The 22,350-nt window shown below is 43.9% G+C and overlaps 1 protein-coding gene across 1 annotated transcript in view; it reads left to right on the forward strand.

Moving 5' to 3' along the window:
• Positions 1–22,350, forward strand: part of LOC311239311 (retinal-specific phospholipid-transporting ATPase ABCA4-like) — a gene marked incomplete at its 5' end in the record, with an annotated part of 134,775 nt that overhangs the window by 55,302 nt on the left and 57,123 nt on the right. The window contains 12 exon segments of the mRNA XM_084327617.1: positions 349–454; positions 3,252–3,457; positions 3,876–3,930; positions 4,231–4,287; positions 6,881–7,041; positions 9,589–9,713; positions 10,734–10,832; positions 13,040–13,321; positions 14,505–14,537; positions 14,697–14,802; positions 18,664–18,738; positions 21,629–21,798. Coding sequence (XP_084183743.1) covers positions 349–454; positions 3,252–3,457; positions 3,876–3,930; positions 4,231–4,287; positions 6,881–7,041; positions 9,589–9,713; positions 10,734–10,832; positions 13,040–13,321; positions 14,505–14,537; positions 14,697–14,802; positions 18,664–18,738; positions 21,629–21,798 — 1,475 coding nt within the window.

The following is a 22,350-nucleotide window of genomic DNA, read 5'->3' on the forward strand; positions in this document are numbered from 1 at the left end:
AAGTTGCTGTAGCATGTAGAGGCCTTTACTGTATGAAACCACATCCTTACTGAAACCACATCCTTACTGTATGAAACCACATCCTTACTGTATGACACCACATCCTTACTGTATGAAACCAGATCGGTACTGTATGATCCTTACTTTGTGTGTGGCTCATGTAACAGGGTACATGTAACAGGGTTCATGTAACAGGGTTCATGTATAGACAGCTCTGTGTGTGGCTCATGTAACTGGGTACATGAAGACAGCTGTCGAGCTGTGTGTGGCTCATGTAACTGGGTACATGAAGACAGCTCTACCCCGTTGTTGAAAGGTGTTGTTGTGTTTTGTTCCCATGTCTGTCAGAATGACTGTGACTGTGCGTCAGACTGCTCCTGTGCCTGCTCCATCTGCACCAAGTACAAAGAAGAGTCCCAGAGCCAGACCCCGAAGCTGGACAGAACTATGGATGGTAAGTGAGAGAGAGAGAGAGAGAGAGAGAGAGAGAGAGAGAGAGAGAGAGAGAGAGAGAGAGAGAGAGAGAGAGAGAGAGAGAGAGAGAGAGAGAGAGAGAGAGAGAGAGAGAGAGAGAGAGAGAGAGAGAGAGAGAGAGAGAGAGAGAGAGAGAGAGAGAGAGAGAGAGAGAGGGGGGGAGTATGTGTGTGTGTCTGTAGCCTATGTATGTATGTATGTATGTATGTCAACAGCTTGTGTAGACTGCCATGTCTTAAGATACAGGCGCAAACCTCTGGAATGGTAGCCTGTGTTATGTACTGTTTGAGAGCTATTTGAGAAGGACCTAGGCTACACGGAGGACGCCATAGCCCATGTGCTGCACACAGCAGCATCACACCTGGACAAGAGGCAGGGGAACTATGTGAGAATGCTGTTCATCGATTACAGCTCAGCATTCAATACCATAGTCCCCTCAGGGACCTGGGCTTGAACTATGACCTCTGCCAGTGGGTCTTGGACTTCCTGACGGGCAGACCCCAGGTGGTGAGAGCAGGCAACTGCACCTCCTCATCCATCACCCTCAACATAGGGGCCCCCCAAGGCTGTGTTCTGAGTCCCCTCCTCTACTCCCTGTACACACATGACTGTGTGGCACAGCAGAACAACAACACAATCATCAAATTTGCTGACGACACAGTAGTGGTGGGCCTGATCTCTGCAAACGACGAGAGGGCCTACCTGGAAGAGGTCAATGTCCTGGCGGGATGGTGTCAAGAGAACAGCCTCTCCCTGAATGTCAGCAAAACAAAGGAGATGATTGTGGACTTTAGGAGGTCGGGGATCAGGGACTACAGCCCCTTCAGCATCGACGGGGCACCGGTTGAGAGAGTGAACAGTACCTCGGAGTCCACATATCCGAGGACTTGACATGGACCACACACATTGACAGTGTTGTGAAGAAGGCACGGCAACGCCTCTACTTCCTCAGGCGCCTAAGGAAGTTCCAAGTCAGTCAGAAGATCCTTAAGAACTTCTACTCATGTACAATAGAGAGCATCCTGACTGGCAATATCACCTCCTGGTTTGGGAATAGCACCGCACAAGACTGTAGCAGACTACAGAGAGTGGCCCGTTCAGCCGAGCGCACAATTGGAGGGGGGCTTCCCACTCTCCAGAACATTTACAACAAGCGGTGCATGGGCAAGGCTAAGAGAATTATCAAAGACTCCAGCCACCCAAACAACTGCCTCTTTGAACTGTTGCGGTCAGGCAAGCGATACCGGAGTCTCATGGCAAGCACAGAAAGACTCAGAAGAAGCTTCAGGCCATCAGGTTGCTCAACGAACAATAACACTATGCAACAACCATCAAATGCACTCACAGCACACACATCCACACGCACACACTCACTTTAAACAAACAACTCACTGCAGCACCCACTCTACACACTTTAGAACACCTAAACACACTTTATATTTATTGGCAAAGAATTTGCACTACAACCCATACCTCAGTACACCTTACTGTAAATTGTACCTAAATTGTAACTCATCCCATTTCTGCTTTGCACTATATAGTAGATTGTATATTAGTATATTGTATAGTATATTGTATGGTAACTCAGTTACTTCTACTCTGCATTGAACATTGTACATATGTACATACTGAACACTTGTGTCTACGTACGTGACTTCTATTTTTGACTTGCTATACTTATTTTATTTTATACTTATCTTTTTTGTCTAGCACAGTCTCTGGAGCGTAACAGAAAGAAGCATTTTGTATAAAAGTATTCTGTACTTCTGTATGACAACTAATAAAGAAACTTGAAACTACAACTACAGATGTTTTTCTAGGAGGACTTAGCATAGTATTGTTTAGTATGCTAAACAGTTAGCATGTTATTGTTTAATATGCTAAGCAGTTAGCATGGTATTGTTTAATATGCTAAGCAGTTATCGTGGTATTGTTTAGTATGCTAAACAGTTAGCATGGTATTGTTTAGTATGCCATCATCATTGTCAGACAAACAATGTGTGGAGTAGACGCTGCTCGAAGCAGATACTGAGTGCCATACACTCCAACCCGGTTGTCAACTGAGTGTGTGCAGCATGCAACGGAAAGTTCTACAGCAGTGACTAGGCTCCTCTAGTTCAACTTCATCTCCTTTGTGACACGCATGGCATACCGTGCACTGCGAGGGGAACGGCTCCCGCCTACCTCCGGTCAATGGTGTCTAACTACACACCCCCAAGACCCCTCCGCTGTACATCTTCTGGCCGCCTCAGACCCACTCCTATCCGAGCTCCTGGGGGGGTCACCACTAAGAAGCCGGCTATTCTCGGCCCTTGCTCCACAATGGTGGAACGAACTTCCCACCACAGTTAGGACAGCCTTCCTAAAACCCGACGAATTTTCCGCCGTTGAATAGAAACACACTTCTTCAATCAATGGTTGTTTGATCAAATCTGAAATGAAAAGGGAAAAAAATGAATAAATAACCTTCTACTGTCTTTTACTATCATGCACTTTGCCACTAAATAATCAAGTTGCCTATATTACTAGTACTTACTATACTAATATGTCTTTACTACTATACACTGCGGCACCCACGTTTCTACACTGTTTGATGAACATTGTTACTCAGCTGAAAGAGTTGTACCCTTCCTGCTGACTTGTTGTACAGAACTTGTAAGTCGCTTCGGATAAAAGCGTCAGCTAACTTAAATAACAAAACATAAATGTAAAAATGTAATGCTATTCGATGCTATTAATACAGAACTGTCTTTTCTCCCCGTCTTCCCCTCTTCCAGGAGACATCGACGGCATCACTACTCTGATCCACCACCACGTCCCAGAGGCCAAGCTGATCGAGACCATCGGCCAGGAGATGACCTACCTGCTGCCCAGTAAAGGCTTCAAGCACCGGGCCTACGCCAGCCTCTTCAGGGAGCTGGAGGACACGCTGGCCGACATGGGCCTCAGCAGCTTTGGCATCTCGGACACGTCCCTGGAGGAGGTGGGCTTGTCCCCTGTCCCCTTCTGATGATGTCACCGGTCACCGGTTTCATGCTTTTGACATGATGGAATCTTCGAAGTTACTATGCAATACAGGGATAATATAGTATAGTATAATATAGTGATAAATAGTGTCCATATCTATCTCATTGAGGGGCAAATGCATAACAATACTGAATACATAACACACTGCATTGAAGCGTAACATGCATATTTCAAACACTTGCACAGTAGCACAGATACATATTAATGTAGACAAATTAGGAGCAGTCTCCACGAATAAATCTCAAACCAACATGAGTGATCGTTTTGGGTCAAATTGAATTTGCACGCTGAATAATATCCTATCGATATACAATGTTTGCAGAAAGAGCATCTTTCCATGCTTGGGTGCTTGAAAGAGTTGTTTTTTCTTCCAGATATTCATTAAGGTGACAGCGGAGGGAGAAGCAGCGAATAATGCCACTTCCCCTGGTAAATACTACTATATTCCATGGCCTTTCCCCCGTATCACATGTCTCTAACCCAACGCTTCACTGTGTTTACCTGCTGTCTGGCACGTGTTCCCAACTCTTATCACCCATTGTTGTGATGATGTGTTAGCGTCCAGATAACACTGTGTCTAGTCTTGTCTTGAGATGTCGTTCGACATGTGTCACGTGTCAAGTTTTGAACATAGAACTTTACACAGTTTAAAGTTCTATGCCTTTGACTCTGCAATCTGTTTGTGTCCCTTGTCCTGTGTCTGTCCCACCCGTCCACTCCCCACCCTAGAGCAGTGGATGTTACTGCAGAGGACACACAAAGTTGGTGCGGACGAGGACAATCAAGGTTAGAGAGACTAGAGAGACTAGAGCCACTAGGATACTTCAACGAGCTTTACCCGAGTCTGTACCAGCCGCTTTGCTTGTAGTCGGCACATGTTGACATCGGTCAAACGCACAAACACAAATCATGTCAAACCCAGATTCGGCTCAAACAAGGGACTAAACACGTTTCGCAATTATGCCACATCAATGTTGAACGCCCTACCCAAAGCTGTAAAGGAATGTGAATCGCTACCCACTTTCAAAAACACTCTCAAAGAACACCTACGGGAGACTGCAATTCGAAACTGGCCCCTGTAAATGTCCTAACCCAACCCCCTCCAATGTACAGTAATTTACCTAGTATGGTTTTGTCAATATTCCAATGTACAGTGTTCCCCCCAACCCCCTCCAATGTACAGTAAATTACCTAGTATGGTTGTCAATATTCCAATGTACAGTTTTGCTTGTACAGTTGTACAGTGTTCCCCCCCCCAACCCCTCCTACCCAACCCCACCCAACCTCCTCCAATGTACAGTTTTTACGTCAAATGTATATACTCCCTTTTCTGGACTCTTTTTGTATCACAAACAGTACTGTATTTGCAAATCTGGTATGTCATAAATGTATAGATGTAGCACTACTGTCTATCTGTATGTCATGTATGTCATATATGTCCTGAGGAATTGAAAATGGGGGACCCTGATGTAAACAAGACGAAAGTCTTTCTCTGGTCTGCATCCCCTTAACAATTGTGTGTATTGAGCTGTACTGTATTGTACCCATTCTGCAATATGTTAATAAAGTTTTAAATCAATCAATCAATCAATCAATCAATCAATCAATCAATCAATCAATCAATCAATCTGCCGGTCATTTAGGAACTGATAGAACCTTGTTTTTCTAACCCTTATTTAACAACATTACTTGGCAGGTTGACCAAGAACATGTCCTTATTTAATGGTGCTGTAAGTGGTATTATCTTTTGCTGAAATAAGTGGTCTATTGTTAAAATAATAGCTCTACTTTCTGACAGCCATCACTGATATAGAGTGTCTGGTCAGTAACATGGGTCTCCCAGTCCCTCCACTCTGCAGTAAACAGACATCACTGATATAGAGTGTCTGGTCAGTAACATGGGTCTCCCAGTCCCTCCACTCTGCAGTAAACAGGAAATACATTTTCTGGTATCCTGTTTCCACTTCAGGAGAGAGAACTCCACATTGCAAAAAGGGTCTGTCCAAAATAAGAAATAAAAACTAGTTTTAAGCAAATATATCCTTGAAACAAGTCAAATAATCTGCCAGTGCAGTAAGCAAGTTTGGCTTGGCAAGATTTCTTGAAATAAGTAAAAATATCTAGTGTTCTGTCTCGTGATTGGATAAAGTGGGAAGGGATACCTGAAATGTAGTTTACTGCACAGTATATCAGTGATGGCTCTCAGAATGTAGAGCTATTTAAGCTAGGGCGGCACAGTGGTTAGCACTGCTGCCTCACAGCAAGAAGGTCCTGGGTTCAAACCCCAGCAGGGGGCCTTTCTGTGTGGAGTTTGCATGTTCTCCCTGTGTGGGTTTTCCTCTGGGTACTCTGGTTTCCTCAATTTCCCGGACGATACCTTTGTATCTGTTTCTCTGGCTGTCACTAAACATAATGGTTTGACATTATATTACAAATGTTCAGTCCCTAATTGAATAGTGTTGTTGAATACCCTTTATCTGGTCGACAAGAATAGTTAATCATACTAACACGTTTAATCAAAACTGCCATAGACAACAACCCTTCGGACAAGTGTGGTGATCTTAGACCTTGGATCTTACAGAATGATACCCAGTCACTCAAAGGCCACTACAGAGAATCGTCCTTCGTGAGACTGTGTTTTAGTTTATTCCGTTCTCTCTTGGGTTACAAAAATCACTCTATATCAGTGATGGCTGTCGGAAAGTAGAGCTATTATTTTAACATGTAGACCACTTATTTCAGCAAAAGATAATACCACTTACAGCACCTTTAAATAAGGACATGTTCTTGGTCAACCTGCCAAGTAATGTTGTTAAATAAGGGTTAGAAAAACAAGGTTCTATCAGTTCCTAAATGACCGGCAGATTGATTGATTGATTGATTGATTGATTGAAAACTTTATTAACAGATTGCAGAATGGGTACAATACAGTACAGCTCAATACACACAATTGTTAAGGGGATGCAGACCAGAGAGAGACTTTCGTCTTGTTTACATCAGTGTCCCCCATTTTCAATTCATCAGGAGCTGTGAGATCACATCAACCCAACACAAGAATAGCACATGAACCGCCAGCAAGGTCAAAGCTCAACATACTATCTAGACATCTTCTCAGAGCTTCTGATATCGCAGTCATTCTCCAACCCTGAGCAAAAAAAATCCAATAAAAGGTATTTCTAATTTGGCTAACGAACAAAGACACTGACTACCAAAGAGTCCAAGATGACATGACCATCCCTTGGTGATGTGGAAATTATACTCATATCCCATCTAACTAAAACGGAAGGAATCAAACTGCTCATCTGCAGCGGTGCGCGCGATGTCGACCGGACGAGTTGTTTTACATTAATCGCTCCTTCTGTTTGGTTGGCGACTACAGAGGCGCAGGCCAACGGCGGCTGCGGTGGCCAGGCAGACAGCAACGCAGGGAGGGGCTCCAGGCAGGTCAAAGGTCACAGACTCATCGTGAAGCAGTTCTTCGCCCTGCTGATCAAGAGGTTCCACCACGCCACGCGCAGCTCCAAGGACTTCCTGGCTCAGGTACGTACTGCGCTAGGCGTGTGGAGGCAGTCCCCTTTAGTACGTTTAGTCCAGTGGTCGCCGGGGTCTTAGCTGATTTCCTGAGTCGATGAGTCCTTCTTTTAGGTTCATCTCCTGGTTGTCCCACGGACCCGGTTAACAACAAAAGGTGACCGGTCCTTCCTATTTATGGCCCCTACCCTTTGGAACACCCTCCCCCTTTCAATGCGTTCACTTGACTCCCTATCCACTTTTAAGGAACAGTTGAAAACGTTTTTATTCAGACAGGCTTTTAATGAATTTTTATTCATTCCTGGTTGTATACTTTGTTTATTTATTATTGTTGTTTTGTTTTTAGGACTGACATTTATGTTGCACTCATATTTAGTTATTTTATTTACTTATGTTATGTTACTTATGTTATGCTTACGTTGTGTCAGAATTGTTTTATGTGTAGTGCGTTCATCTCTATGTAACTGTTGCTATGTTTTACTTCTGTGAAGCACTTTGTGATTTTATCTGTGAAAGGCGCTATACAAATAAAGTTTACTTACTTACTTCTTTTAGGTTGTTTTTTAGGCACAATGCACATATTTAACATTTTAAAAACAGGAAAAGGCCATTTTCACAATAGGTCTCCTTTACAGTTTTTCTCAATTGCTTTGGTGCATTTCTCTGATCAGAATTAAAGTTCTCATAACTGTTAGTGCATTTCTCAAAACAATTAGTACAAACTGCAAAACCTAGTTGATAACCTGCAGAAGCGTGTCACTTGCTCAAAATGGATAGTTCATTCCTCAAAAGCAAGTATCCATGTCAATGAAAGTGTCACTGTCATCAAAATGAAAAGTCCTGACACCATTGTTTATGAACAAGATAGTCAAATGGCTTTGTCATGTTTTCATTATGACAGATCACTCTGTAAGTGTTTTCCAATGCAAAAAAGTCAGATATTGGTGACACTACTTGAAAATGCTCAAGACAGCACTATACACTATTTGCACAGCCATTTGAAATCTACAGTTACACATTACTGTACACACTGTACACATTGTAATATTCCCTCCTTGTTGGTCTGGGACATCAATGGTTGCTCTCTGTCCAATGGGATTTCTTCCACGCGGTCTACCTTTTGCCAGATTGAACCCCGCCTCATCAACGTATAATGTGTGCAGTGGTTCCCTGGTACACGCTTTATCCCAGAAGAGAGAGATAAAAACTATAAACTTTTCCTGTGTAACATAATGCATTTTGGACAACATATTGTACAGTATGAACTGTCATGTAAGTGTACTGCATGGCACTACACAAAGTAACCAGTTTACAGCACTGAACATTAGAGTATGCATAGAACACATAAATGTTTTACTTGTGGTGGCGGATCTCCTTCACTCTGTTCCAGTCAAATGGCTACTCATTTGTCAATTGTACTACAATTGTTTCATGCACATTTAATTTCCACTGAGCACTCTGTCAATTGTAGCGATTGAAACGGATTCAATATTCCCAAAGATATTGTCATCCTCTATAACAGCGCTTTGTATCTCTGTCAACTTTATGGCATTGTTTGCAATCACCATTGCACAAATGGCTTCCTCTTGTTGCGGAGTAAAAAGGGGCCCTCTTCCACCTCTGCGAGGTTGTCCTATGTGGTGCAGAGTAAAATTACAGTAATGTACAGCAAACATGAGATATAGTGCTTTACAGTAACCCATATTACTGTAGTGTACAATAACAGTGCTTCCCACTTGTAAAATAATGCAGTACAGTACCATACTGTAAATATGGCAAATATTTACTGTAACACTACTGTACACTACAATACAGTAAATCTGTGCTGCAGTAAAGCTGTCTAAATGTAAAATGTAAAAAGTGACAAGTTCTTGTCCCACTGCAAGCTTCATGTATGACACAATGGCAGTAGTGCAGTGCAGATTGTTTAGTGCTGAATTACTGTCCAGTATACACACCTGCTCTCCCGACGAAATGTTTGAATACAGTAATTTAATTTACAGTGGTTCTCTCAACATTTGGCTGCACCCTTTGACCAGCCTCAGCCATTGTGAGGCCGTGATTGATAGATTTTGACAACTAGTTCAACATTTTTGTATGTAATGACTCAATCAATGAAATGAGGACTATTAGTTTTATAGGGAATGACTATTCAGCAGTCATAAGTATAGTTCATTTTGACTGACATGACATAAGCAAATGATAATGTTATAAAACAGCAGAGAATTGTATGAAAGCAATTGATGCATGTCCAAACGCATTTGCAATTTGTTTGGAGGAATGAGAAACTGCTACTATGATGTGCACAAATGACAAAATGTTGTGGAGGTTGAACTAACAGTTATGAGAACTTTAATTCTGATCAGAGAAATGCACCAAAGCAATTGAGAAAAACTGTAAATGAAATTCCCCATAAAATTGATTATCAACAGTGTTGACTGACTGACTGACTGACTGACTGACTGACTGACTGACTGACTGACTGACTGACTGACTGACTGACTGACTGACTGACTGACTGACTGACTGACTGACTGACTGACTTCTTGTGTCCAGGTTGTCCTACCAGCCAGTTTCGTCCTGGTAGCCCTGATCTTCACCACGATCGTCCCTCCGTTTGGAGAGTACCCCAGTCTGACCCTCAGCCCCTGGATGTATGGTCAGCAGTTCACCTTTGTCAGGTCGGCCACCAGGACAAACACATCACATGTAGAACGTGTCACAGTTACTGTTAAAAACACAAGACATCAGATGATGGATACGTTTGGAGAAACCTGTTGGATTACTAATATGTCTGAGGATGAAAATGAATCTTTATTATGAGATTATGGAATGCAAATATCATTTTATATCATTTTAAATAATGGTTGGTGACAGCTGTGGATGATAACATAATTGTGGTCAATCTCAAAGGAAATCTAATTGGAATAAATAGATTTTAGCTTGATATTCTAAGAAGAAAATGCAATAGAATCAAACCGTAAACAAAGAGGCCTATTTAAGATGTTAGATGTCTGCACTTTATGCATTGCTCTTGATCTGCCAATTTTGTGCTTATTCTATGCCTGTATTTTTATTTTTACTGCTGTGAAGAACTTTGAGCTGCAATACTGCAATTATTATTATTATTATTATTATTATTATTATTATTATTATTATTATTATTATTATTATTATTATTATTATTATTATTATTATTATTATTATTATTATTATTATTATTATTTGAGGCAAAGTAATCCAAAAGGAATTCAGATTACGGAGTTGGTGTGGTCCAATGGTCATGTTATTGATTACTGATTCTGTAATCAGTCATCTGTAACGGATTACATTTCAAAAGTAACCTTGTAAACAGAACATAACTCAATAAAAAAGACAGTTTTTAAAAACACGAGACAGATCGTTAGTTTTAGACGAGCCTCGTGTGTTGATTTGATTTTGATTTGATCTGATCTTTATTTACAAACAAACGTACAAATCACAGTCAAGACAAAATGTAAACATAAACAAATGAGTCCGTCTTCATCCATAGAAAAACAAACAAGGATGAACATCATAATATTTCAAACAAAACTTTCTTACTACCTAAAAGAGAGAAAACATAAATAAAATAAGGTTAAAAAACAACAAGACTACCATCATTTTATTTGTTTTGAAGAAGTCTTGCTCAGTGTTTCTCTTCCCTTCCTCTCCTCCTGAAGTAATGAGCGGCCGCTGGACACCAGGATGAAACGCTTCACGGAGCGCATGCTGAGCAGACCAGGCCTGGGCACACGCTGCATGGAGGGAGAGCCCCTGGGGTGAGTCAGCCTTTAGTCTGTAGTGTTGTTACCTGGTCTCCTCTGGGGTGAGTCATAGGCCGGGAGCCAGGTCCACCCCTCAGGATGTTTTTTGCTACCTTTTTTTCATTATTATTTCCTGTTATCCCATAACTTGGGCCATCACGAGTTGATAATGACCACCCCCAAATCAGCCCTGTTTGGCCTCAGGGGCCAAAAAACCCTCTTTTTGGGAAAAGCTTCTGGCGAAATTATGTAATTGCAAATATGAGGGTACTGCAACTGCACAAATGGTCAAATAAGTCTGAAACCTTGCATGGTGTATCCTGACACATAGGGGAAAAGTATCAGAATAATACTCTGGGCCTTACTACCTTTCTATTGTCAAATATCACCCTCAGAATACACCAAAAGACAAAAAACATTCTGTCCGCCTGACAAATTGTCATCAAAAGTGATCATTTTCAAGTATTTTATTATACATGTTGCTGCCTCACATGGATATAAAAACTGCCCACATTTATAAGCTTCAATTTAAGTCCAAGATGACCTTTCTATCTAGAATAGTACACCTGCTATGACCAAAGTTCTCCATTGTACCTCAAATCGAGAAAATAGAACATATTTCTTCTCTTTTTTTTCTCCCTTATTTCTTTATATCTAAAAAATATATTAAACAAGATTTGAGACTTAAGTAATGTAATGCTATACTATCTGAAGTTAATTACATAATGAAATTATATACCAATGATGTAAACTACCCATAATTGATCAGTAGGGTTTAACCTGGAGGTTGGGCTTTAAGCTTTAGTGCTCAGATCCAATTTTATTGTTTGGCTGTTCACATTATTTTTCAAATGTGGCCAATATCAGATTCCAGTGTGAACCGGTCACACGCTCCTGAACCGAGGTGTTGAGATCTTCTTAATGAAGGACTACAGATGCGTTCGAACTAAAGAGATTACATCTCTTCTGAGGTGTTGAGATCTTCTTAATGAAGGACTGAAGACCTGTTCAAACTAGATGAGATGTTCTTTGAGGTTCAAACACATCACAACCTCTTCACATCTCACATACCTGAGAGACAGGCCAACACGATGCATTGCAGTCAACGGCATCATAATCATCAACAGACAGGTAGTTTGTTTATGAAGTCGCTCACAGATTTAAGGTCAAGGTCAGATTTATTTATATAGCTATTTAAAAACAACCAAGGTTGACCAAAGTGCTGCACAATACAAAGTACAGGCAAAATAGTTGGTATGTATGTACATATACGTGTAATAAAACACATGCAATAGCAACTGGGGTACATAAGACATTTTTTGAAAGATAAAAAAAATAGAATAGAGCTAAGAACAATAACAACAAAAGAAAAAGCATAGGGAAACGAGCGCTCGTATGAAAATAGGATAATGGGGGGGGGGGGGGGGGGCAGGAGAAACCACTCAGAATAGGTTGAGGCAGAGCGGGTAAGGTTCAACGCTGCAGGTCAGACAGAAGGCATTATGAAGCTGTTCCATGGGACCGGTGGTGCTCATGTCCAGTATGAGGTAGAAGGTCACTGGAATGTCTATATATCGATATATACACTCAGAGAGACAGGGACAGGGGTTAATAAATTCTGCAGAAAAGCAGACATGGGAGCAGAACAGTACTACACATATAACAATACAAATACAACAGTCAGGGCGGCTGGGTGGCGCAGCGGACATTGCACTCGTCACCAACGCAAGAGACACCGGGTTCGACACCAGCTGTCGGCGTTGCCTCCGGCTTGGGCCAGTCGTCATACTACCGTAACTCAATTGGCAGAGTTAGCGGGTGGAAGTCGATGGGTGGTAATCTGGACGTTGTGGACAGCGACTCCTACAGGTCGGTTGGGGACGCCTGCACAGCAGAGACAGGAAATGGCGGGGGTAGTGTGAGCCTCCCACACGTTACTCCTCGCCAATGAGAGTCCGCGTTGGCAGGTGAAAAGATGTGACAGGCTGCCTCCTCGTGTATCGGAGGGGACACGTGATGCAAGGCTTCTATCCTCCCTACAACCGGCCAGTGGGGGGTATATGCGAGCAACGTTCAAGACAGGGGAGGGGAGAATTAGCACAGCAGGTAATTGGGATGGGAGAAAAATTTTAAAACAGGAGAAAAGTGGATAAAAATACAGTCAAAACAGTCAAAATAGAAGCAGGGATTTAACCCCTCAGCGCCTTTGTCTCTCTACCCAGCATGCCCTGCGGGAACAGCACCACAGAGTGGGAGTACCCCGACATGTCCCCGATAGCCAGCAACATCCTGCTGAGTCCGGAGTGGCATGCCCAAAACCCCTCCCCTTCCTGCCAGTGCAGCACCAGCACGAAGCTGACCATGATGCCCATCTGTCCCCTGGGAGCCGGGGGCCCGCCACCCCGCCAGCGCACGGAGGCCACGGGAGACATCATGCTGGACCTCACCGAGAGGAACATCTCCGACTACCTGGTTAAGACCTACGCTAGTCTCATCAGGACAAGGTACGACCACCTGGTTAAGACCTACACTAGTCTCACCAGGACAAGGTACCTGGTTAAGACCTACCCTAGTCTCACCAGGACAAGGTACCTGGTTAAGACCTACCCTAGTCTCACCAGGACAAAGTACCTGGTTAAGACCTACCCTAGTCTCACCAGGACAAGGTACCTGGTTAAGACCTACCCTAGTCTCACCAGGACAAGGTACGGCCACCTGGTTAAGACCTACCCTAGTCTCACCAGGACAAGGTACGACCACCTGGTTAAGACCTACCCTAGTCTCACCAGGACAAGGTACGACCACCTGGTTAAGACCTACCCTAGTCTCACCAGGACAAGGTACGACCACCTGGTTAAGACCTACCCTAGTCTCACCAGGACAAGGTACCTGGTTAAGACCTACCCTAGTCTCACCAGGACAAGGTACGACCACCTGGTTAAGACCTACACTAGTCTCACCAGGACAAGGTACGGCCACCTGGTTAAGACCTACACTAGTCTCACCAGGACAAGGTACGACCACCTGGTTAAGACCTACCCTAGTCTCACCAGGACAAGGTGCTGGCCTCCTGCTCTGTGAGGCTGAAAGGCCCAGTCAGTGATCCAAACGTAAACACCACCACCAAAATACAAGACATTCTTGATACAAGGACTAGCACAAGACGTCCATATGAGTTTTTGTATTTGCTGTATCTTGTGGTAGATCAAAATTGTGATTTACATCATCCATCTACAGATCAAACTCTTCGAGAATGTATGTGTATATAACCTTGATTACACATTGATATGTGTAAAAAAAAAGAAAAAGAGCCTGGATTGGACCTTTAGCCACATTAATTAATGGCTATAAACAATCCATTTTATTTGGTTATTCATCTCTACTATTTAATTTATGAGAAGTCAGAGGTTGAGACACAAAACATAGTCCACATATTGAGAGATGAAAGCAAAAATGACTTGTGCTATTTTATTTAACTCTTTCTTTCTTTCTTTCTTTCTTTCTTTCTTTCTTTCTTTCTTTCTTTCTTTCTTTCTTTCTTTCTTTCTTTCTTTCTTTCTTTCTTTCTTTCTTTCTTTCTCTCTCTCTCTCTCTCTCTCTCTCTCTCTCTCTCTCTCTCTCTCTCTCTCTCTCTCTCTCTCTCTCTCTCTCTCTCTCTCTCTCTCTCTTTTCCCTCTGAATTCCCAGTTTGAAGAGTAAATATTGGGTGAATGAACAGAGGTAATCATTTTCTCTGATCTTCGAGGGGGAAACCCATCACTAGTGTAGAGACACCAGTAGTTTGTCTCCCTCTAGTGGAGACACACTGTCATTGCTGTCAGAGTGGCGGTGTGGCCTGTGTGAGTGATGTGTGAGTGATGTGTTTTCCCCCTTCCTCAGATACGGAGGTGTCTCAGTGGGGGGACAGCTCCCCATCCTGGACGTCGAGCCTGGAACCATCCGGAACACTTTTCAACAACTGGGACAGATGTTCAACGTCACTGGGGTACACCTCACACTATGACTATAGAAGAGAGTGGGTACAAGTCACAGGCTCTTAGTCCATTCGGTAAAAGCGATCACGCCGCAATTTTTCTTTTGCCTAAGTACAAACAGTGTCTCAAGCGAACGCCGGTGGTCTCGCGAGAGGTTAAGCGTTGGACCGTGACGTCAGTAGAGTCACTCCAAGCAGTGCTGGGAAGCACAGAATGGAGTGTACTCCGTGATAACACAGCCAATATTAACGAATACACCGAAACGGTGATTGACTATGTCTGTACTCAGGTAGAAGTAATAATCCCCACCACCAAAATTAATATCTACCCAAACCAAAAGCCCTGGGTAGACAAATCCGTCCGTGAGGCTCTGAAAGTGCGCACATCAGCATACAACACCGGGCTGGTGACAGGCAACATGGAAGAACACAAGATGGCAAGATACAACGTCAGGAGAGCAGTAATAGAGGCAAAACGGCGTTACAGGGATAAAGTTGAACTTCAGTTTGAACAGGCTGACTCTAGAGGCATGTGGCAGGGCCTCAGAACAATGACAGACTACAAAGGAACCCCCCTCAAACTGAACAATGACATCTCCTTAGCAAATGATCTCAACTCCTTCTATGCGAGGTTTGAGGCTGTGAATAACAACACCAGCCTACAAACCACGGCAATGGGGGGGGGGGGGTCTGCTGATGGAGACTCAGTGTTCAGGGTAACAGAGCATGAGGTGAGACGGATCTTTAAAAAAGTGGATATCAGGAAGGCAGCAGGACCGGACGGCATCCCCGGCCGCGTCCTAAAAGTCTGTGCCGACCAACTGGCCCCGGTATTCACTGACATCTTCAACCTGTCCTTGGAACAGGCCGTCATCCCCACCTGTCTGAAGAAGTCCACCATCATCCCTGTACCCAAAAAATCTACGCCCGCTTGCCTCAACGACTACCGCCCTGTAGCCCTCACCTCCATAGCCATGAAGTGCTTTGAGAAGCTAGTGAAGGGCTACATCTGTTCCTCCCTCCCCATCAACCTGGACCCTCTGCAATTTGCATATCGCCCCAACAGGTCCACGGAGGACGCCATAGCCCATGTGCTGCACACAGCAGCATCACATCTGGACAAGAGGCAGGGGAACTATGTGAGAATGCTGTTCATCGACTACAGCTCAGCATTCAATACCATAGTCCCCTCCAAACTCATAGCCAAGCTCAGGGACCTGGGCTTGAACTATGACCTGTGCCAGTGGGTCCTGGACTTCCTGACGGGCAGACCCCAGGTGGTAAGAGCCGGCAACTGCACCTCCTCATCCATCACGCTCAACATAGGGGCCCCCCAGGGCTGTGTTCTGAGCCCCCTCCTCTACTCCCTGTACACACATGACTGCGTAGCACAGCGGAACAACAACACCATCATCAAATTTGCTGATGACACAGTAGTGGTGGGCCTGATCTCTGCCAACGACGAAAGGGCCTACCTGGAAGAGGTAGAGAACCTGTCACAGTGGTGCCAGGAGAACTGCCTCTCCCTGAACGTCAGCAAAACAAAAGAGATGATTGTGGACTTCAGGAGGTCGGGGGTCAAGGACTACAGCCCCCTCAGCATCGACGGGGCACCAGTTGAGAGAGTGAACAGTTTCAAGTACCTCGGAGCCCACATATCCGAGGACTTGACATGGACCACACACATTGACAGTGTTGTGAAGAAGGCACGACAACGCCTCTACTTCCTCAGGCGCCTAAGGAAGTTCCAAGTCAGTCAGAAGATCCTTAGGAACTTCTACTCATGTACAATAGAGAGCATCCTGACCGGCAACATCACCTCCTGGTTTGGGAATAGCACTGCACAAGACCGTAGCAGACTACAAAGAGTGACACGTTCAGCCGAACGCACAATTAGAGGGGGGCTTCCCACCCTCCAGAACATTTACAACAAGCGGTGCAAGGGGAAGGCTAAGAGAATTATTAAGGACTCGAGCCACCCGAACAACTGCCTCTTTGAACTGCTGCCGTCAGGCAAGCGATACCGGAGTCTTATGGCGAGCACAGAAAGACTCAGAAGGAGCTTCTATCCCCAGGCCATCAGGCTGCTAAACGAACAATAATCGCTAAACGAACAATAATCACTATGCAACAACCATCAAATGCACACAGCACACACACCCACACGCACACACACACTCACTCAAACAAACAACACACTGCAGCACCCACTCTCCACACTTTAGATCACACAAACACACTTACACTTTATATTTATTGATAAAGGATTTGCACTACAACTCGTACACCTACTGTGAATTGTACCTAAACTGCACCTCGTCCATTTATGCCTTGCACTATATAGTATTGTATATTAGTACACTGCACAGTATTGTATATTGTATGGTAACTACGTCTACGAACATTGTACATATGTCTAAACTGAACACTGTGACCTCTTTTTTTTCTTCTAATTTTTACTATGTTTTTATTTCATACTTATCTTGTCATGCACAGTCTCTGGAGCGCAACAGTAAGAAGCATTTTGTACAAAAGTATTCTGTACTTCTGTATGACAACTATTAAAGAAACTTGAGAAAAACTTGAGTGTCTGGATTCTGTGTTTCTATCTCTTTTATATATTTACTTTATTAGGGTTTCAAGCACGTGCAGAACCCTTTTGTTTTTGTGTGAATTTCTTAATTTTTTAATGATTAATCTTCAGAAATGCTTTTGCAGATTTCCTGTGAGATGGTAAATGGTAGCAACAATTAACTTTGACCCATTGGTTGGAAGTTGTGTGTAAATGCTTTCCAACAGACCCCAATTGGCCTAAAGGGGGCGCTATAATTAAAGCTAAAATGTTGAACTTTGAAAGGTCAGAACTCCTACACCGTGAGTCTTGATACAGACATCCATCTCTATGCCCTCTACAAATGTGCCTCAAGGATCCATAAAGTCCGCCATATTGGATTTCCGCCATCTTGGATTTGATGTAAAACAAATTCTTGACATCTCCTCCTAAACCGTAGGTCCGATTACTACCAAATCTACTGTGGATCCTTATTGGATGAAGCTTATTAAAGTTAGAATAAGGATTATTGATATATTTTAAGATATTAACCAATCAAAAAGGCGTGGCTAAGTACATAAATAGATGCAAGTCAACAACCGTTAGGCCAATCATCACAAAATATGCAGGGTATGTCCAGACCTGAAATAGTTCCTGAAAATATTATTCAAATGGACCTCTAGGGGGCACTACAAATTCACAAATGGGCGTGGCAACACATTATTAACATCTCCTAAACTGTAAGTCCATGTATGACCATATTTACCATGGATCATTATTGGATCAAGCTTATCAACTGTATGAGGCTTGTTTAAATCTTTTTTAGTTTTGTTGATATTAACCAATCAACTTCAAAAGGCATGGCTCAGCGATAGATGCAAATCAACAAAAACACGAACGCGTTGGAGAAAGGCTTCAAGCGTACCGGAGACATACCCTGAAAATCTCATTCAAATTGACCACTAGGGGACGCTACAAATGCACAAAATGTACGTGACTACAGACTATTTCAAAGGTTTTTGTCCAAACTTTACAAAACTTGCAGGACATGTTTCATAACACTGCTGAACTGTATGTATGAACTTATTTTGCAATCTTGATTGATGATCAATATTGGCTTGATGCCCGCAGATCGCCGTTGAATTATTGAATTACCCTTTTTTCTTCTTTTTATCCATTTATTCACATTATCTGTTCTTATTTACCTGTGTACTTTACACTCTCTTATTCCAACCATACAATTTCCTCTAGTCTCTTATCTTGTTGAGAGTCTGGATTGGCTTTGATTCAGCTCTCTTAATAATTACTATTTGCTTTCACAGGGTGACTATGCACGGCTGGCATTGAATGAGGTCGGATCTTTCCTGAGATACATGGAAAGTGAATTCAATGTAAAGGTGAGTGTGTGAGCTGGACTGTTGTGGTTCCTTCGAACCGTTTAAGTCTGATACTGTACAGCACTTCAGATAACAAGTCAAAACCCCAATCCGGTCGTTCAACGTGATAATAGGACATATCAGTGTCTTGGGAGCGGCCCCGTCAAACTCCACTGAACGACATCACCCAGAGGAGAACAGACCTCTGGTGAACTGCAGACACCATTATCACCCAGAGGAGAGTAGACCTCTGGTGAACTGCAGACACTATTATCACCCAGAGGAGAGTAGACCTCTAGTGAACTGCAGACACTATTATCACCCAGAGGAGAGCAGACCTCTAGTGAACTGCAGACACTATTATCACCCAGAGGAGAGCAGACCTCTAGTGAACTGCAGACACTATTATCACCCAGAGGAGAGTAGACCTCTGGTGAACTGCAGACACTATTATCACCCAGAGGAGAGTAGACCTCTAGTGAACTGCAGACACTATTATCACCCAGAGGAGAGCAGACCTCTAGTGAACTGCAGACACTATTATCACCCGGAGGAGAGTAGACCTCTAGTGAACTGCAGACACTATTATCACCCAGAGGAGAGTAGACCTCTGGTGAAATGCAGACACTATTATCACCCAGAGGAGAGTAGACCTCTGGTGAACTGCAGACACTATTATCACCCAGAGGAGAGTAGACCTATAGTGAACTGCAGACACTATTATCACCCGGAGGAGAGCAGACCTCTGGTGAACTGCAGACACTATTATCACCCAGAGGAGAGCAGACCTCTGGTGAACTGCAGACACTATTATCACCCAGAGGAGAGTAGACCTCTAGTGAACTGCAGACACTATTATCACCCAGAGGAGAGCAGACCTCTAGTGAACTGCAGACACTATTATCACCCGGAGGAGAGTAGACCTCTAGTGAACTGCAGACACTATTATCACCCGGAGGAGAGCAGACCTCTAGTGAACTGCAGACACTATTATCACCCGGAGGAGAGCAGACCTCTAGTGAACTGCAGACACTATTATCACCCGGAGGAGAGTAGACCTCTAGTGAACTGCAGACACTATTATCACCCGGAGGAGAGCAGACCTCTAGTGAACTGCAGACACTATTATCACCCAGAGGAGAGCAGACCTCTAGTGAACTGCAGACACTATTATCACCCAGAGGAGAGCAGACCTCTAGTGAACTACAGACACTATTATCACCCGGAGGAGAGCAGACCTCTGGTGAACTGCAGACACTATTATCACCTGGAGGAGAGCAGACCTCTAGTGAACTGCAGACACTATTATCACCCGGAGGAGAGCAGACCTCTGGTGAACTGCAGACACTATTATCACCCAGAGGAGAGTAGACCTCTGGTGAACTGCAGACACTATTATCACCCAGAGGAGAGCAGACCTCTAGTGAACGGCAGACACTATTATCACCCGGAGGAGAGTAGACCTCTAGTGAACTGCAGACACTATTATCACCCGGAGGAGAGCAGACCTCTAGTGAACTGCAGACACTATTATCACCCGGAGGAGAGCAGACCTCTAGTGAACTGCAGACACTATTATCACCCGGAGGAGAGTAGACCTCTAGTGAACTGCAGACACTATTATCACCCGGAGGAGAGCAGACCTCTAGTGAACTGCAGACACTATTATCACCCGGAGGAGAGCAGACCTCTAGTGAACTGCAGACACTATTATCACCCGGAGGAGAGCAGACCTCCGGTGAACTGCAGACACTATTATCACCCGGAGGAGAGCAGACCTCTAGTGAACTGCAGACACTATTATCACCCAGAGGAGAGCAGACCTCTGGTGAACTGCAGACACTATTATCACCCGGAGGAGAGCAGACCTCTGGTGAACTGCAGACACTATTATCACCCGGAGGAGAGCAGACCTCTAGTGAACTGCAGACACTATTATCACCCAGAGGGGAGCAGACCTCTAGTGAACTGCAGACACTATTATCACCCGGAGGAGAGCAGACCTCTAGTGAACTGTAGACACTATTATCACCCGGAGGAGAGCAGACCTCTGGTGAACTGCAGACACTATTATCACCCAGAGGGGAGCATACCTCTGGTGAACTGCAGACACTATTATCACCCAGAGGGGAGCAGACCTCTGGTGAACTGCAGACACTATTATCACCCAGAGGGGAGCAGACCTCTGGTGAACTGCAGACACTATTATCACCCAGAGGGGAGAGCAGACCTCTGGTGAACTGCAGACACTATTATCACCCAGAGGAGAGTAGACCTCTAGTGAACTGCAGACACTATTATCACCCAGAGGGGAGCAGACCTCTGGTGAACTGCAGACACTATTATCACCCAGAGGGGAGAGCAAACCTCTGGTGAACTGCAGACACTATTATCACCCAGAGGAGAGTAGACCTCTAGTGAACTGCAGACACTATTATCACCCAGAGGAGAGCAGACCTCTAGTGAACTGCAGACACTATTATCACCCAGAGGGGAGCAGACCTCTGGTGAACTGCAGACACTATTATCACCCAGAGGAGAGTAGACCTCTGGTGAACTGCAGACACTATTATCACCCAGAGGGGAGCAGACCTCTGGTGAACTGCAGACACTATTATCACCCAGAGGGGAGCAGACCTCTGGTGAACTGCAGACACTATTATCACCCAGAGGGGAGCAGACCTCTGGTGAACTGCAGACACTATTATCACCCAGAGGGGAGCAGACCTCTGGTGAACTGCAGACACTATTATCACCCGGAGGGGAGCAGACCTCTGCCGAGCTCTTAAGACACAGAACACGTTGCTACGTTTTATGGCCGATTATCACATGTCCTCTCGACAGAACGATAGCGATTCAGGTACAAATCTGCGAAATGCCCCTTTTTAACCGTTCTCTGCTCGTCCCTCAGGTATGGTACAACAACAAAGGCTGGCATGCCATGGTGTCCTTCATGAATGTGGGCAACAATGCCATTCTGAGGGCCTTCCTGCCCCGCGGCGCCAACCCTCTGGAGTACGGGATCACCGCCGTCAACCACCCCCTCAACCTCACCAAGGAGCAGCTGTCTGAGGTCACTGTGTGAGTGTCGTACGTGTTCAGTGATGATGTTGGAATGTGTTCCGGTTCAGTGCTCCTCCTCTGTGGCTCACACTCGGGTCAGCGTTCCTCTGTGGCTGATTGATTGATTGATTGAAAACTTTATTAACAGATTGCAGAATAGGTACAATACAGTACAGCTCAATACAAACAACTGCTAAGAGGATGAAGACCAGAAAAAGACTTTTGTCTTGTTTACATAAGGGTCCTCCATTTTCAATTCATCAAGACATTTATGACATACAAGACATACAAGACATACAAATATAATAATAATAATAATAATAATAATAATAATAATAATAATAATAATAATAATAATAATAATAATAATAATAATAATAATAATAATAATATAATAATAATAATAATAATAATGCATAATAATATAATAATAATAATTGTTACCGTAATGAAAAATATACCGTACTGTGTAAGAAAGAGAGAACATCATAAAAAAATAGAAGTCCGAAGGGGAAGAAACTGTACATTAGAAGGGGTTGGGTGGGGTGGGGGAGTGGGGGGACGGGATTT

The sequence above is a fragment of the Notolepis coatsorum genome (assembly GCF_963971535.1).
Source record: "Notolepis coatsorum genome assembly, chromosome: 13".
NCBI lineage: Eukaryota > Metazoa > Chordata > Actinopteri > Aulopiformes > Paralepididae > Notolepis > Notolepis coatsorum.